Source organism: Pleurodeles waltl, chromosome 5 (assembly GCF_031143425.1).
Source record: "Pleurodeles waltl isolate 20211129_DDA chromosome 5, aPleWal1.hap1.20221129, whole genome shotgun sequence".
In the NCBI taxonomy this organism is placed as follows: domain Eukaryota; kingdom Metazoa; phylum Chordata; class Amphibia; order Caudata; family Salamandridae; genus Pleurodeles; species Pleurodeles waltl.
This window is the reverse complement of record NC_090444.1, coordinates 1545974999-1545994021: the sequence shown is the minus strand read 5'-3', so window position 1 is coordinate 1545994021 and position 19023 is coordinate 1545974999. Positions and strand designations below refer to the sequence as shown.

Below are 19023 nucleotides of genomic sequence, written 5' to 3'. Positions count from 1 at the left end.
GTGGAAGCCTCTTTCCCGCTGGGCTGGCGGGCGGCCTGAAGGCGACCGCCCGCCAGCCCAGCGGGAAAGTCAGAATTACCGCCGCGGTCTTTCGACCGCGGAACGGTAAGCTGACGGCGGGACTTTGGCGGGCGGCCTCCGCCGCCCGCCAAGGTCAGAATGAGGGCCTTAATCTCTTCAGGAAAATCCTTGTGCGTCTGCCGAAAACAACACAAAGCCTGCCCTGCTACAGAGAAATCGCTGCACAGCCCACAGGAACAATGCAGCCCGCCATCCCAACTGGAAATGTAACGCAGCGCCTGCCTTGCAATGGAAAAATTTTATGCGCGCCTACTGGATCACCGCAGCACCTGTGCCTTCTTCCAGCACATCAAGGACTCCCACGCATCATCCCTGGGCGTCAAAATATCCCCGCATCACAGTGAGGAACCAAGACTGCGTGTCGAATAATTATGCAAACCTCTTGCAGCGTGGAAAGAAACGATGCATCGTCTGTGCCGTGTTGAAAAATCTGATGCAGCACCTTATTTTTCAATGCACCTCCTCCTCTGCGATCTCCGTGTGTCGTTATTTTTGATGCATACCAAGTACTGTGTGTAACAAGGAGACAACTGTTTATCTCTTAGGATTAAGACTCTTTTAAACATTTCAAAAATTATATTTCAACTTGTGCTTATTGGATCTTTGTCGTTTTTACCTTATTGAATTCAGATAAATATTATTTATTTTTCTAAACCTGTGTGGCGTGTTATTGTTGTGTTTTCACTGTGTTACTGTATGATTTATTGCACAAATGCTTTACACATTGCCTTCTAAGTTAAGCCTGACTGCTCAGTGCCAATCTACCAGAGGGTGGGCACAGGATAATTTGGATTGTGTGTGACTTACCCTGACTAGGATTGTGGTACCTACTTGGACAAGGGTGTATAGCTTTGCCAACTAGAGACCCCATTTCTAACACCCTTGAAGTCCACTTCTTTGTCCTGGGTACAAGAGCTAGAGTCTTCAGGGCTCTTCTAAAGTCAGTAGGTCCAGCCCTCTTGTCTTTCCACAGGTCCAAAAGTGATCTGAGGAGGGTATTATGGGTGCTACATTTATGTACAGTGCACTATGTGGGTGAGAGAAACTCCTGACCCCTCTCTAACAAATAGGATAAAGGTTCCCAGACATAACCTCACCAACGTATTCAGTATTTCCTGTGTGTGTTATGACAGACAATCCTATGTGCCTCTCTCTACCCAACACCAACATGGCAGAACCTTTCTTTCCCTGTGCAGAGCTCTAGTGCCCACCCCAGAGGTGTGAGCAATGAAATAAATAACCTTTCCTCTGTAGTCATTCAAAACTGGTTCTGAGGTCACCCCTCTCCCACTGGGCCTGGTGTTTGACTGGGTAAGGGGACAAAGGAAGGGGCTGGCCCAGATGTAACTACAGCATCTAGGCTGTGCCAAGGAACTTAACTTCAAAGGGGCCTTTCCTGTCACAGGAAGACATAGCTTACTTCTAGAGGCTTTTAGCAAGTTACAGGCAACTGTTTAAAAGTATCTGTTCTAAAATATGTATCACAAATCTGGCTTTATCAATGATTTGGGTTTGTGATAAATATTTTAAAAAGCCCAGGAAAGATTTATATAGCTGTTTCTTAAGTAAAAAATAGCATTTTCTAATTTAATGTTGTGTCCCAATGCTTTCCTGTGGAACTGCTACCCCTGCTGCACTGAAAATAGCTTTAAGGGCCTTTACACTGCAAGGACATGTTTAATATTAAACGTTTGCACGTCCTTCTCATAAATACCATGCAGCCTCCCTTAATGGGCAGTGAGGCCTACTTAGGAGTGACCTATTCATATTTAAAAGGAGGGGTTGGGCTTGTCAAAAGGGTTTATTTTGACAGGATGAATTTTCGGTTTAAACTTGCGCAGCAAGGCTACTGGTGGCAGGCCTGTAGTCATGTTTACTCTACCACTATCGTGGATGGCACAATGAGTGCTCTGTCTACTGGTGACCTCTAACTTACAGACACTGGGTAACTTTAGGATATACTAGGGATGTATAGGTATGTTAAATGTGAAAATCAGGGGTATGCCAATTTCATCATGTTGAAAGGGGGAGTACATGCAAGTTACCTGTTGCTAGCAGGGGTATAGTGCACAGAGTTCAACAGCAAGCAAACAGAGTCAAATCAAAAAATCTGGAGGTACACCACACACAGGATGGTAATTTCCAACAGGTGCATTTTCAGTTCCTGAAGGCTTGAGTACTTTTTGTAATATTGATCCCAGCACTGCATTGTGTCTATTTTGACCTCCTGCAGTGCATTCTGAGATTATGCAGTAGATGTCAGTTTGTGGAGCAGAGTGTTCTAGAGTGTGAAGTCCGTTTTTGTGCCTCTGAGGGTTATTCCAGGTCTTTTTTCCCCCGCCATTTCAGTGGATGCCTCTTGTGTAAGATAGAGGGTCTGATTTTGTTCCTGGAGGATGGGTTACTCTGCCGAAATTTAAATCCCATAGGATTTAATGGGATTTATATTTTGTCTGATGTTAAATCTGTCATTGTTGTGACGGAGTAACCCATCCCCCAAGAACTAAATCAGGCCAGAGTCTCCCAGTGGTAAATAGCACTTACAGTAGGAGGGATTGGGCCCAGGTTTTTGTCACTTCAATTCAGTTACTGTATTTTGAAGAGTCTGAAAGGTAAGAGATTTAGGGCCTGATTTAGATCTTGACGGTATTGCTGCCAATCCGCCGCTATGGTGGACCTGAGTACATCATCAACTTGATGGTGGTCCAACTGCCACATTTAGATGTATTACGGCTGAGCCACTGGACACCACAACGGAGAGCTCTTCCTGGCCTTCAGGCTGGGAGGTTCCCACCAACCATATTTTGATGTCACAGTTCTGCAGGCAGTGTACTGGTGGCGGATTGCTGATGGAGGGAGCCCATTGCAGGACCCAATGTACATCCTACAATGGCAGTGGCTATGAAATAGAGGTACGCCTTACACACACACACACACTACCTTAGCCATATGTGTCCACCTGCACAACACAACATATAACATACACAACACAACATATAACATACACACTGGTATCCATTGCCATTCCACCGCTACACGCATGCCAAAAACACACATTGCCATGCGCCCATGACACAACATATCCACACTATTGGTACTACACCCACACACAACCACAACAAACAACAGTCATCTACACAAACCCACGCACAAAAGCATATACACACACACGGCGACAATGCCCACCGCACAACAACGCTCACATGAATGTTACACACACCGAAAAAGCACACAACCAAACATAGACACCAACATCAGACCTATTTGCAAGTGGTGCATATACTGACACAACAACAGCACCCACTCCAGCTCCCTCCACCTCAACCAGCCAGTCCAGTCTCACCCACACATACACATAGTGAGGCACCTACACAACTGGAAGCACAACATTAAAGCCACAGGTACCTTGTAGTGTGCACACATCCACATGGCCATAGCTGCCAAGTGTGATAGTAGCATAATTGTGGTACCAGCATTCATTTTGCAATGAATACTGACACCAAAATGACATTTGTGTATGTGTGAGATATGTGTGTTTTGCCAGTGTGTCCCCATCCATGTCCATCACATTTGTGTACCCAACATATGCATGTCACAGTAATTTAAAAAAATTACTGTGACATGTATATGACTGCAGTGGTACCAAGCTCATTTCCAGGAACTACACCACATAGACTGGCAATGCGGATTCCCTACTTTCGAGTTCGATTGCTGGGTGCGCGTTTTCTCGGTGGTCCTGTGGTAACAGCAATGGAAGGTCTTGTTCAGTTGTGTCCAGTCGAAAACAGAAGTGGAATCAAGAAAAAAAAGTAGGGTTTTACCTCTTTCCTCTCCAATCCACCAACTCAAGTATGGCGGTAGCACCGCCACAGATATCTTGGAGGGGAGGCACATCAAAATCTGCTCGGTAAGGAGGGTAGATGGAGTCACACCGGCAGCCACTATTGCAAATGGCGCTAATGACATAGGTGAGGATTCCTGGAGGAGTCGGCGGGTCTTGGGTGTTCTTTCGCCTGTGGTCCCTCCAACATCTAAATCGAGTGGGTGGACCTGCAAAGTGGCGATGGGTTTTCAGATGGAAAACCGATGGTGGGACTGTTACCACCAAGATCTAAATCAGGCCCTTAGTATTTTGAAACACAAAGAAAGAGTCAGTAATTAAAAATCCCTTATAACACTTAGAAGCAAAAAAGTTAGATTTTTGATTTGCAGTTTAGATCATTTGTAATTTTTTATTCAAGTCATTTTAATCTATTTTTGTACTTTGATATTTGGGTACATAAAGTTGGATCTATCTATCCTGGTAAACCTGATAGTTATGGAAATGAAAGCTATGTTCACAGAGAAAGGGCTTAAGTGGAGCAACAAAGCCAAAAAGGCACGTGGAGACAGACTGAATTGTTGGAGAGGAGGTCATGGCTTTAGGGATCACCTCATAGAACAGTAAAAGAAGGCAGGTGGAGACATGTCAGAGGAAGCCTCTACACCTGCATCATCCAGGATTAATGACAGTTTCCTTGCCAGAGGTAGAACTCTGCTGTATGGAGTATCGGGACAAGAAAGCAGAGGAGTAGCTGAAGTTAAAACTGGCTACTCTGGCATTGAGGGAGAAAAGGCATGCTTTGCAGCAGAGGGGAAAAAACAGGAGCTGCCCTTGCTGAATAGGAATTAAAAGCAGCCTCTGCAGCACAGAAAAAAATGGGCCTACTGAGTTGAAAAGGGCAGCCCTTGCACCTGAGAATACAATTGTCTTGCAGAAAGGAAAGTCATGCTGACTCATGAGGAAAGCCAGAGGAAATAGGCAGTAATGGCATGTCCGCCTCAAAGTCCAACAATGAAGGTGGCAGTGAGAGAGTGCTTAATGGTACACCTGTATTGGGGTACGCAGAACCCTACGTGCCATAAGATGTTGTACTTAGCTTCATCGTCAATGACAATATAGGGAAGTGGTTCATTTCTGTTGAGCTTGCATTATGGATGCAAGAGGTAGAACTACTGTGGTGCTATCCTATAGGGGAATTTGCCTGTTCTGGAGAGGGCTACAGTCCTGATGCAGGATAAACTAGAGGGAAAATAATATTCCTTGTGGGGGGTTCTGTTGAAGATATTTGGTCTCACCTCCAAGAAATATCTGAGGAAGTTCAGGGACACATCAAAAGAGCATTAGTAGTCCTGGGAGAATATTGCCAGTGCCAAATGAATATTTCTAGAGGGCTGGGGGAAATGCAGCAAGGAGACAACTTATGAGGAGCTGAGTAATTTTGATAGAAGCACTGAATCTTGACTCACTGTTTAGGGACCTGCAATAGCATCTAATTTGGCTCCAAGCTTGCTGACTTCAATAACCTTGATAGTACTTGGGGAAGACCATAAGAAAAATAAAAAGCCCACAACACGTGAGAGCACTTGCACGCTCAACATCAAAATGATAAACCTATAGAGCCCCAAATACAGGGAGGAAGTCCAATACCACTAGAAGAAAAAAGGAGAGTGAGCACACAGCGGTAAATGATCATGCTTTGTTTCCTGTCAAGGCAGTACAGAGAGATGACTCATTCCCTCAAGAAGGTCCCCACTAGTGGGCAGTCTGCCTGGAGAACTAATATGGTGTCTGTGGTGTCTGAGGGAGATAGTTTCCTTGAGGAAAGAGTAGCAGATGTTCTAGTGTCTTTAGTGGAGAGGTGGTCTCAGGGGGCAAATTTGTGATCTTTCAGAGATCAAAAAAGTACTTTCAGAAGGCATCAGTGAATGGAGGCCATGTGCCTGCTCAGCAGAATATCTGCACCAGCCAGACCTTGGTGGAGGAACAGCTGGTCTCCCAGAATAGTACATGAAGGGAGAGAGCTGAATGGTAAGGAACGTCCAATGGGGAGTGAGTGAATGACCATCCTAGTATCAGGTTTGTCTTAACACCTGGAGTGGAGTCAAGTGAATGGGAAAGGCTAGTCAGAGATAGAAGCAGTGCACCCCCATTTGCCTGTAAAATATATCTTAGGTATTGAGTTACCACAGGCAGCAAGGGAGTGAGAGCACACACGTTGCCCAACTGCAGGTCGCAGAGTGTACAAATCCTGGGGTTAGGGCTCAAGGACTTGAAAAGTGAATAATGTGTTGCAAATGGATGCAACTCACATTGGGAGGACCAGTGAGTCAAGAGGTACCTGTTCTAACAGGAAAGGATGAGGCTGCTACTATCTACCCTGGAGGAGAGCCCTGTGTTGCTGAAAAGACAGGGGAACAGAGACGTGGATTAGGAAGGCCTTACATAGCACAGACAGGGCATGTCACCCAAAAGGTAGACCTAGTGTTTATGTTGGAGGTCCTGGACTGTCAGATAAGTGTGCAGTCTCAGTTTACAAAGCTTGCGTTAGCGGGTGCCATGCTTGAGATACTAGATATGCAAGTGAAAGAAATGTCTCTGCAGTTTGAGGAAGTAGCTCTCTATTCTGAGCACACCAAGAGGTTTGAGAGCACACAAGGGGGGAGTGCAAGACAGTTTGCCAATGGTGAAAGATACAAAAATACCTGTGTAAGACTTTCAGTGACCCTGGTGTTACCTTTTGTAGAAACACAGGAGGGATAACTTTTAGGACCTTTGCCTAAGTCACATAGCAAAGGAATGTTGGTTGCCTTGATGCTGCATGAACTGTGCCCAGAGAGGCCCCAGAAACCACTGGTTAACTCCTTGTCAGCCCATGGTTTGGTGATTTTACTTACAGCAGACACTTGCTTTCTGTATTTACCTGTGGTGAATGGCTAGTGGGTTGATTCAGTAAGATGCCAATTTCTAGTTGTAGCAACCCAGGTGTTCTCACAATGGGGCTTTGCTTATTGGCTACCCTATTGTCAAAGCTGTCTTTTGGATGAGGACAGAGCCCTGACACCTGAGGCAATGTGAGTCACACAACTTGTTTGCCCATTTTAATTCTGAGCACTTTCATGTCTATGAGTAGGGTAGGGCCATTCCTGTCAGAGGTAGGTTCCTTAGGTAAAGAGTAGGGTTCCCTATAGATGCAGATAGTTCCTAACACATAACCTGTAAGTGGAGAATTGTTAGGTGAAGTAGGGGATAGGACAGAAATTGGAACTGCAGAGCTGGCAAATTGTCTATGTTGTATGACCTGAGCAAGTTAACCCATCGAGGGATTGGTTAGTCTACCCTTTCTCGATGCTGGGAAGGGCTGGCATTGGAAATTTGCATTTCTACATGATCTTCCCAGAGTCTGTGCATTTTCTGGTCTAGTTTTTCTGGCATTTGGATGCTGGACACTGTAAGACTGCCATTCAGCCTCATGCTGCACATGTTCTGCTCTAAAACACGGTGGGAACATTGAAAACCCCCTTTTAACTTTTAAGAAAGGCCACACTAAACAGGTGTAAAAATGCACCAATGGCATAAAAGGTAAGTGTATGCTGTTGTGTACCATCCACATGAGTGACTGTAAACCATTGATTTTGAGCTACCATTGTAGCATCGATGGCTGCAGCCTAAAATATTGCAATAGTACTTTAGATTGCAGCTCGTCTAAATAAACCAGATATCCCTTTTGTTGGCCATAATGATGGGTACATAAATGTGCCATATGTAAATACTAAGAATATTGTGTTCTGACAGTAAATAGCTATTTTCACTGAATAAGCCTCTGTAGCTTGTCCTACCAACAAGGCCTATGGTTGACTAAAGTTAGCTTTTCCAAACAATTGCAAGAGGAAAATTCTGCAAAGTTCATTCTGAGGTTAATTTTAACATTTGACAAAAACATAGTTCAATGGTGAATGTAGATTTTGCTAAATGTATTGTAAAGATGTAGTAAATCAATTCTGCTGGTTTCTCTTCACTCTAGTGATAGTAATTGGCACTTTTATGAGGCTTGAAAATGTCTTCTTGCCAGGGAACAAGAGAATGTGCTGTGCTTGTAGAGGGGTTTGCAGGGGTAATGGCTAGTCATTTAAATAGCAATAGGGGATTTGGAAGTGGACTAGACATACTTACATACATACTTTGTATGCAAAGTCAAAATATTGACAGCAAAAATATAGACAATCAAAATAGCGTCACCAAATAGGTAAGTGTATTGAGTTTTAATTAGTATATATTAATTTAAAAAAACAATATATTATGTTATAAAAAAGGATACCTATAATATAAAAATTATAAGTTAAACAAATGCAAAATAAAAAAATATACTTTAAAATAATAGCAAAAATTAAACATCATATAGCTAAAATATTTGAACATAAATATTGCTAAAGTAATGAAAGCAATTATGATTACAAACAATGGATATAAAAAAGGTTTAGAAATTGATACAATAACAAAATTAACATAAAAAATGTAAAAACAACTACCACAATAAATAAATAGTAACACATATTTTACATTAAACTACCTTTTAAAATGAAAACAAAAAAATGTGTGAAAAACAATTTAAAAAATAAGATAAAAATAATTAGAATTGGAGGAGTCAAGTTCACTGCTCCCACTCTAGTGGTATGGAAAGTGTGGAACTATGGAAGGGGTCAGTTTTAGGATTCCCTCTCTGACATAAGCAACAGAAGGGAAAATGCAAGATTCTAGAGGAATACAATTTTCTGTTGCCACTCTAACCTGAGCAACACTAGTGAAAGTGTGGGTGTTTTGGAGGCTTCCATTTGCTAGTCGTAGTCCAGCATAATCAATAGTAGGGAAAGGGTTGGACTCTGGAGGGGGTCAGATTTGATATTCTCACTCCACCCTGAGCAATAGTAGAGAACGTGTGAAACTTCTTATGGGCCATATTTACTATAGCTACATTAGAAAAAGTGTTGGATTTTAGAGGAATCTGAATTATGTTTCCCATTCCAGTGTAAGCAGCAGCAGGGAAAATATTAAACTTTAGAAGACTCATGTTACAGTTATCTTCTGAATTTACTCACATAAAACCAGAGAAATCCTGTAGTTAGAGTTAAGTAAGTAAGTAACTGTAACTCGCGGCCTAAGGTAACTATAAGTCTCGGCTCCTCAATGCACAATTTTTTCTTCAATAATTTGACTTATAATGTTTAATTGATATTTTTATTGACATTATAAAAGTTGTCATGAGTGCTGTAATATGTGGGGTAAATAGCAATGCATGGTGGGGGCGGAAGTTATAGTTACCTTAGGCCATGAGTTATAGTTACTTCAAATAACTCTAACTATAACTGCTGAATTTCTCTGGTTTTGTGCGAGTAAATTCAAAACCTATCGCAATCTATAGAAATTAAATCCCGGTTTGATGAGGGTCCCCGGGCATAAATAAGGCCTATAAAGGGGGCCCGTTTGCCCCCCTCGCTTATTTTTAACATGCCCCTGGGACCTGGCCCAACCTGGGCTCTATTAAAACAAGCTCAGAAGACCGCACTTTTTTTTTTTTTTTTTAAGCTTTTGATGCAGATTCACAACCCCACCACAAATTTGCGGAACATTTTTTTTTAAAGTACTCTTTTTCCTAGTGGGATCCTTCTGAGACCCCAGCACCAGAGTTGAGGGGTCAAGGTGTCCCTCCCCTAGTCCCTTTTCTTATTTTGTACCTTTTTTTATGAGACTCGGCTGACTCTGAGTCCCAAGATAGCTGCCAACACTTCTTTATTGTAGTGTTAGCAGCCAATCATGTCTCAGCACAAGAGTGGGAGGTTTCGGGAAGCCTTTGCGTCCCTATATATACATACAAATTTGTTTTATTATATATTTCAAAAACTACTCAATAGATTTACACCAAATAACCAAAAATGGCTCTTTCTGGACCGAGAGCTAGCTTTCTGCAAAATTTCTGCTAAATTTGGTGTAATTCCGTCAAGTGGTTCAGCCTCTATTCCTGTTCAAAATCCCTATGGAATTTACCATGGATAGAACACATTTTGGGACCCCCCTTTTTTTCTGCCCCGCTTGACAGATCACCCTGAAACATTCCAGACAGCAGCCGAAGTGAGTGTTGTATTTTTTTGAAAAATTTCATGAAGATTCATCAACTGGCACAAAAGATATGGGCTTTTTCTATAGAAACTAGATCCTAACTATAACTACATACAGGCAACCTCTGTTTTAAGGTTGGTTCAGCTAGTATAGAAGCACGTTATTTTTGCCTTTTTTAGCTTATGCCTGCAGCTTGTGCCCTTTCATCTAGATACATAGCATTTTATTTAATTGTATTATTTTAATAAAGACTTTGTTTAGTGGAGATGTTTTCATTATGTTATCAATTGTTCCTCCACACAGAATTCTGTTATTCTTTTTTTTGCACAATATATTCACTTTTTTCCAAGGTTGACTATGATAATCTTATTAGTTATTGTCAGTACAAAGCATTCATCATGTCCTCAACTTTTATACACAGAAATATATGTGTTTGCACGTCAGGGAAGTTTCTCAGAACATCTAATGTTTTATTATAAAATACCTCACTGCCCCCTTTACCTTATGGGGAATTTCCAGCCAGTTGCCATTGCCAGCTGCACGCTGACTTTGCAGTTTCTGCCAAGATCTGATGCCTCCTATGCCTATATCTGGGAGGACTCTCAGTAGTTCAGCAGACCTGTTTTTTACCAACACCCACAAGTATGGGGGTTGGTTCCTTCCAGGGGGCCTGATGGGCAGATTAGGGCTTAGGACTTACACTTCCATGCTCTTGTATAGTATATTAGCAGGTAGGGATTCTAGAACCATTATTGTGACAGTAGGTTGGCACTTTTCCTGTGTTTCACTTTCCTTGTGACTGCTTTGCTTCTATAATGTTTTATCATCCTTATAATCAAAATACATGCCTTTTTACATGGAATGGAATTGATTCAATAAAACATATTGAACCTAGTCTTGCTTCTATTTTGTCCTTTGCCTGTTTGAGACATGTGTGACTAAGAGAATCGGGTATGATGTGTTCCACCACAGTTTCCCTGAGAAATCTAAGACGTAAGGGGAAAGGCTGGCATAAATCACCTTTAGTTTGGTAACTGGTGAGGTGCTGCTAGCTGGCTAAAAGGGTTAGGCCAACAGCTGTCACACAGTTCAGGATCCTATCTTAGTCCCCTGCACTCAGTGGTGCTGCCGCCCAAATCCAGCAGTTTCATTACCACACACTCACACACACACACATATATATTACGTACTGGCGGTGGGTCTGGGGCCTCTCTGGCTACATTCACGGGGGCGTGACAGCACCCCCTGACTTGGTCTTATGGTGGGGCCCCAGAATTGGGTTGGAGGCCCCTGCACCATCTTCATGGGAAGAGCGACGGCGCTTCCCAGCTTAATCTTCAGCCACCGGCTCTCCCTCAGCTGGCAGTCATCTTTGCAGGGGATTCAACCGCGTCCCGACTCATTTTTCTGGCAGGCCCCGGGAAGGGATCTGGGGGCTTCCTTCAATCATTTTTGCTGGGCCAGTCCCACTGACTCCCTGAGCCAGCCTTTTCTATGGGTGCCCTCCTTTCTTTCTGGGCAGCGTGCTCTCTTTGCGCCAGACCACTCTTTCCCCAAACTATTCCTCAAGCGGAGTAAGGGGACCAGCTGGTCTTGACCTGCGCCTCACTGGCCCTGAAGTCCTCCATGGCAGAGTCCCTGCCCCAGGGGACAATCAGGTGGTTCTTCTTTCCAGTTGTCCATGACGCCCGTCTGAAGTTTCAGTGTCGAGCAGTGAAGCACAGCCAAAAGAAAGGGCTCTCCCCTGTGCAGGAACTTTTAAGTGGGGGCGGGAGTGTCCAGCAGCCCTGCACCTCTGGCCAATTCAGATGTGCCATATCACTTCTTTACCCTGTCCCCTCCTTCCTGCACAGTCTTCTGGGATAGCTCATAAAATGGTATCGCCCAGGAGCTTGGGCCACATGTGCTCTGAAACTCAGCCCCTCCTTCCTAACATTCCTTTCAGGGCTTCTCCACCCATTTCCTGGCAGGGTCTGACAGCTGGCTGATTGATGCAAGGCCCTGCTCAGGCAGCTGGATAGAGCAGTATTTGACCCTAATCCTGAGTTGAGCCAGAGAAAGATGACATTCCTGGATGACCCATAAGTGGTAGTACCATGCTTTTGTAACCTACTGCATCATTCATTTTACACAGGTTACAATGTACATTGGTGCAACTCTTGTCTCTTACTACATTGTCACAGAAGCTACAGTGAGGCAGCAAACAACATACAACCAGAGCCAAGTACCAGGATACACTCAGTGCCCGCCCCCTTGTGGCTGCTCTGCTGCCCTTCCACCTCAGGGTAGCCCACAGCCAAAATGTAGGCATTTGGGGGGGGGTCAGTCTCCGATGGGCACCCCTCTCTCATCAGGAGGACATCCCCAGCTGGGCCTCCGTGGTCTTCCGGGCCCAGTGTCTCGGGTCCTCCCACCGCTTGCAACAATGGGTGCTCCGCCAGCTGTGGACCCTCAGTGTCCGCACTTGCTTGGTGATGGCATGTCACATCCTTTTCTTCTGATGGGTGTTCTCCTGCATGGATGACACAGATAAAAGGAGAAAGTCATGTACACTGGCACCATACCAACAGGAGTGGACAATACACATGTCACAGCAAGTGTCCAAAAATACCTACCCTGTCTGCTTACATGCCTTCACTTTATGCCTTCTGCATGCATTAACTCCCTCACTGGTACACTTGCACGAATCAACATCAGTTGCAACCCCAATCACACATGACTATGGCATTGTAGTCACCTGCTCCTCTAGTGCCCCATATACCTATCCATACAGGGGTAGGACCTCCTCCACCAGCTTCTCCACCTCTTCTGGCATGAAGGCAGGGGCTCTATCACCTGCAGGATGTGGCCTGATGGCTCCTAGAGGCAGTAAACAGCAGCTCAGGTCGTGGAGGTCTTCCTAGCAACAATGTCAGGAGTCAAGTAAGCAAAGCTGCAGAAAATGGCAGATACAGCCACCACGTACATAACCGTCAATGCTGATGGCCATCACCAATGATCCCAGTCCGCCACAGGCAGCAATGTTAACCAATGACAAGTTGCACTGTGGTTGCGACCGCCTGCCATCAGGACGACGTTCACCGGCGGACTTAGGTCTCTTCCAACTGTCCCCTTCAGCAGGACAGGCGGCTGCCACTTTGTGCACATGTAAACGATGGATGTGCCAATATAAGTGCAACATACACTAATATGCCCAAATGGCGGTGTAAGCCTCTGTTGTGCCATTATAGTAGTGCTTCAGTATGTGGCATACTTGACACAATGGTGTGATGTGGGTGTGTAATTGTTGATAGCCATGTTAAGATACTCTGAGGCACATAGGTGAGGGCGCTACATTGGTAGTTTTCAGTACTTATTGTTTGATCAGTGCGGGACAGCTCAGTCACCCACATATGTTCAATTACACATATGGCATATTTCCTATATAACTTACATGTACACCAATGTGCAGCAATGAGGGTGTCCACTGCACATCAGCATGGTTGTTCTTGTATATATCAGCAGTGCAGTGCATCCCCTACAGTGTTAGGAGTGTGCTATTTTAAGATGAGCTGCTTACATGTGCCTACTGCTTTACTCATCATACATTTTCTCCTCTCAACCTAGATATCCTGCCATGAAGAGATTGAGACAAACCACCAGTGTACGGTCCACTAGTTAACCTTGCAACCATGGAGGACAGGCATGTAATCCATACATATCATCTGAATCGTCAGACCATCATGGCTCTATGTACACAGTTGGAGCCAGATCTCTTGCCAGCCATATGCAATCCCTATTGTATCCTACCCACAGTACAAGTCTTGTCAGTATGACACTTTCTTGCGAGATGCTCCTTTCAGAATACAGTGGCCTTAATAGCAGGTATGTCCCAGCCCTTGTTCAGTCTGGTGTTGAAAGATGTACTGTGTGCTTTTTTAAAGCACCTGGACAGCTACATCAGGTTCCCCTAACGTACTGATGTCGCCTATGTGAAGGCAGACTTTTATGATATGGGACACATTCCTCATGTGATGGGGGCCATTGATGGCACCCATGTAGCTCTGGTCCCTCCCAGTGCCAATGAACAGGTCCATAGGAACAGGAAGAACTACTATTCCATAAATGTTCAGGTGGTGTGTCTGGCAGACCAGTACATCTCACGAGTCACAGTTTCCAGGATATGTGCATGACTCCTAAATTTTGAGGAACAGCAATGTCCCACACATGATGGCACGGCTACACAAATGGGGGCCTGGCTCCTTGGTATGTATGCATAAAAGGTGTTTCACTGTTATGGCAACTATCATCACATTCTAGCCAGTCACTGTACCTGTTATTTAACTGGTCCTACAATTGTGCACACAGGGGACTCTGGCTATTCTAACCTTCCTTGCCACAGAACCTTCCTGCCACAGAAGAGGAACTCAATTTCAATGAGGCGCACGGATGGACGAGGCATTTAATTGAGTGAACATTTGGCCTCCTGAAGGTCGATTCATGTGCCTGAACCTATCTGGAGGTGACCTCCTCTACGCACCACAAAAGGTATGCCACATCATCATTGCCTGCTGCATGCTCCACAATCTAGCCCTAAGACATCAGATACCATTGCTAGCTGCTGAGATTGAGGCAGCAGGATCAGTGGCTGGAAATGGTGAAATGGCAAATGATGAGGAGCCAGAGGAGGAAGGTGCAGCTGACTCAATGACTGAGCTCATCACTCAGTATTTCCAGTGACATACAGGTATGTTGAGTGTGGTTTTTCAAGTCTTGTATGTCCACTCTCATTGGTGCCAATAGACCTCCTGACTTGATTCATCAGTGGGGGTGTAATGTGGTCCTATCCCAATGCGTGAGTCTTGAAAGCTGACTGATAGAATGTAAAGTGCACAGTTACAGTGTTTTAGCTCTAACACGTGTATTCACTGCTGTTTTCTACATTCATTTCTCAAATGGACAGACAAGTATTAAGCTCTGTTTGCTTCATTCTCCTGTCCTTATGTCATTCCACCCTCTGACTTTGGTGTTTCAATCTGTGCCTCTGCTACCTATGGCTTGAGGCATTCATAGTCATTAGCCATTGGTAAACAATTACAGAAATGCGGGTTGTACATGAGAGCTGGGTGGTAAAGTGATTTGTGTGAATATTCTGTGACAGGTGATGTATGGGTTACATCTGGGGGCCACTGCTTAGGCGGTATACTACAGTGGACACGCCATTTATGACGTGCATATGTGCTTTGTGTGGCACCATGCCTTCCATCCTAATGGTACTCACTGTCATGGTCTTTTTGCAGGTTGGAATACTGACTACTGGCCCTGGATTTCTCCCTCTTTGACATCTGTCCTGCGACATATCTGTTGTACTGTGTCTCCTGCTGAGGGTGACTCCCTCTGCTGTCCATTGCACTGCCTGCTCGATGTAAGGGGGTATTACCAGTCCACAGTTGGCAAACATGACATTTGTTAATGTTTTATTAAAGGCATATATACAGTAGCTGTGTTCCATGGTATTTATTGTGCATTTCATGATAGTGATAGTCAGAATAAAGGTGCATATATGGACAAAAATGGTGATGAGAGAGGTCATGGTACTTAGAATCATCACAGTAGGTGGTACAGCAGTTGGCTGCACAGGTCAAGTGTCCATGCGCCATTGGAAAATGGAGTCATGTCTCCGAACAGTCAGCAGGGTGCCTCAGTGGCACACAAGGGAGACAAATCAGGAGAGGCTCACTTTTTGGGAGATGGATGCCTGGGTGGACGTCAACATTTACCTTTTTATCTTTGTGGACTTCCATGTTTGCGGGGGGTTCTTCAGCTATAGAGGGAGGGGTGTCTGAGGCCTGTGGTTCCCTTAGCAGGGCCTCCATTCCAGTAGCTGCCGCTGATGTAGAGGGCTCAGATGTTAGGTTGCTAGTGAAGGGGCCTGATGGTGGGTGGAGGAAGCACACAGGGTGATGTTGATGTCCCTCAGCACCACTGCAGTGGAGGCCACGGTGGCATTGTGGACCTGCCACTGTTGCATCACCTCCTGGTGGTATTCCCTCTGCAGCCTTGGTTTTCCTCCAATATGGTGATAATCTGGTCCATCCTGTCCTGGGATTGTTGGTATGCTCCCGGGACTTGGGAGATGGTTTCCTGGTCCGTTGAGTCCCTTAGGGCCCCCATTCTTTGTTCCACAGCATCCCTCCCATGCCCCCTGCCCCCAAGTCCCTGTGCCCCTGGCATGATGTGCCAACTCCCAGTGTCTGCAGTGTCTATCCCGACAATTTCATCCACCATGACCCTCAACTCGTCGTCTGTGAACCATGGGTGCTCATGTGGGGACATAGTAGTGGTTGTGTTGATGAGGATGTTGTGTGTGTAAGCGTGCAGTGTTGGGTGATTGATGGGGTGTGGGTGGTGCATTGTGAGTGATGGACGCTTATGTTGTTTGTGTGCTCGTTATGTGTGTATTATGTTGGTAGTGCAGTTGTGTGGTGTGAGCTGATTGAGATGTGTATGTGTGCCCATATTGTAAAGGTGGTGCCTGTCAACTTTTGCAAGCTCTCAGTGTGTGTGATAATCATTTTTGTTGCAAAGGATTGTGGGTTTGGTGGGGGTGTGTTATATAGTGCAGTGAGTAGGTGTGTCTGGTGTGTGTATGTGTGTCTGGTGTTGGGTATTCAAACTGTCCAATGTGGTGTTGTGTTCTGACCGTAGTGGGTTCTGACTGCTGGGGTTAGCACCATGTGGTCTTCCACCATGGAAGAACCGCTATGCTGATTTGTGGCTCGTAATCTGGTGGTGGATTTTTGTCCGCCTGGCGGTGCTGGTGGTGGAACAGCTTTTTTCCCGCCCTCCTGTATCCTGGTGGTATCGGATTTGTGGCTGTTTTCTGGCAGACTTCAGCTTGTGACTCTTAATACTGTGGTCAGATTACCGCCCACATGTTGGTCTTTTAGCGGCCACCACCGAGGCAGTCTTCCAAAAAGACTGCCAAAGTCGTAATTAGGTCCTTCGTCTCCTTGTTAAACCTTGTTTTTTGTTTCCAAGCTACCAACGGTTGAGCTGGGTTAATTTATTGAGACCTAACTGGACCTACTGGGGGTTAGTGGCCTTTTGCTAAGTGTAGGTACTTACCTGCCCTTACCAACAATCCACTTTCCAACATGGGTGTGAGAGTGTCTCTTTGGGTGTGAGACTGGGTGTGATAGTGTGTGTCTAGGTGTGAAAGTGACTGTGACAGTGTCTCTCTGGGTGCGCGAGTGCGTGTGAGAGTGTCTTTATGAGTGCCTAAGTGTGTGCACTAATATTGTATATATTTTTTTAATGTTTTCCCAAATCCGCAGATCCATCCGAGGGGCTCAGTGTGGCCCCTGTGTGAATCCATAGGTAGATCCCTGGATTTCAGAAAACATCATAAAAATACTTTTTACACATTTTTTCCAATCTCCTCATCAGCCAAATTTACATTAACTCTCTGGGGTCAGGAAACTCTGACCCTGACCCTTTCCTAATAATGGCAGCCCACTTCCCTGTCAGGTTGCGGGCAACCAATCAGAAGCTTCCTATGGCTTGTGGATCAACGGATCAATCCGCAATGGATCCATTGAGAATCTACGGTCCTACCGATCTATACTTTTTGGCCTTGAAAATCTTTAAAAGCACTTAACAGATTTATACCAAATCGCAAAAGGCATGGTTACAGGGCCAAAATCATGCTTTCTGTCTATTTTATTTTTAATTCCGTTCAGGGGTTCAAGCTGTAGTTGTGTCAAAAAAAATTAAAAATCGCATTGACATAAACTAGGTAAAAAGAGTTTTGGTCCCCCCCCTTATTCTCGGCCTCTGCTTGATGGATCATCCCAAAACTTTCAAGACAGCAGATGAACTGACCAAATTATGAGTTTTAAAAATGTTGTGAAGAATTGTCAATATGTTAAGAGGCGCCAAAATTATTGGCAAAACAATAAAAAAAGTCCTAAGACTTTTTTTGCTATAATAGTTACCTAGTGACGTATATGCGTGCAGGGAACAGAGATGAAAGCTTTGCTTCAGCAACCAGGGAGCTGCTACTTAAAGCAGCTCCTTCGTTGCTGGAGCAATGGCACCATGGGGGAGACGTTGAGGCTCCCCCCACAGTCCCAGATGGCCATAAAGGGCCGATAATAATTGTATTTTTAAATACGCAGGGGCCACAAGGACCCTTTGAGGGCTCCCGGTGGTTCCAGATAGCGCATAAAGGGCTAAAAAAAAATTATATATTAAAAAAAAAAGAATAGCTCAAGTGTGAAGATCAAAGACTGTCACACTGAGTGCTGAAGATTTGAGTCCAGCTGGAGTTGTTTCCCTCCTTTATTTTTTTTTTAATGCAAATGTTTAAGGCTCATACTGAAAAGTGATCTTCCTGTTTTTAAATGACAATTACATTTTTCTTTTCCAATTGTGCAGAAATATCTCATTCTAGGTATATCACACACCAATGCCTAAAAACTCTGTTTCTCCCTCTCACCTCACTCTCTCTCTCTCTCCCTCTCTCTTTTAATCTCTTTCTCCTACTCACATACCCACTCAGTTACACACCAACTCGCTGACCCACTCAGACACTCAGACACCCACTCACAGACCCACTCAGACCCTCAAGAACCCAATCACAGCCCCACTCAGACTGTCACACACCCACTTACAGACCCATTCCCACAGTTACACACCCACTCACAGACCCACTCAGACTCTCACATACCCACTGACATCCTCAGGCACCCACTACCAGACCAGCTCACCACTACCTCTCATGGTAAGTCTACTACCCTTCAAGCTCGGAAACCAAAATGGAAGGTTGTAGTCCCCACACACACCTTGATGCATGCACATACTGGCTAGTGACTGGCTTCAGCAATACATCTTCAATGTGCAGATGACATACAATTCACACATACATGTACATAATTGAAAGTATTGATGAATCAGGTCAGTCCTGTTGTTATGTGTCTCATCTGCCTCCCCCGCAGCATCAGAGTCACCGGCACCAAACACTGCTC

At 44.7% G+C, this 19023-nt stretch overlaps 1 protein-coding gene across 10 annotated transcripts in view; it reads left to right on the top strand.

Moving 5' to 3' along the window:
* Positions 1-19023, top strand: part of ALKAL2 (ALK and LTK ligand 2) — a 333889-nt gene that overhangs the window by 167897 nt on the left and 146969 nt on the right. The window contains exon 7 of one of the 10 annotated variants that reach the window (XM_069235846.1): positions 15295-15458. The exons of 8 other annotated variants lie outside the window; for them this stretch is intronic. In XM_069235846.1, the coding sequence (XP_069091947.1) occupies positions 15295-15307 (13 nt within the window). In that variant the 3' untranslated portion in view covers positions 15308-15458. Of the gene's footprint in view, positions 1-15294; positions 15459-19023 lie in introns of those variants that run through there. One more of the 10 variants, XM_069235849.1, reaches the window with a different exon arrangement.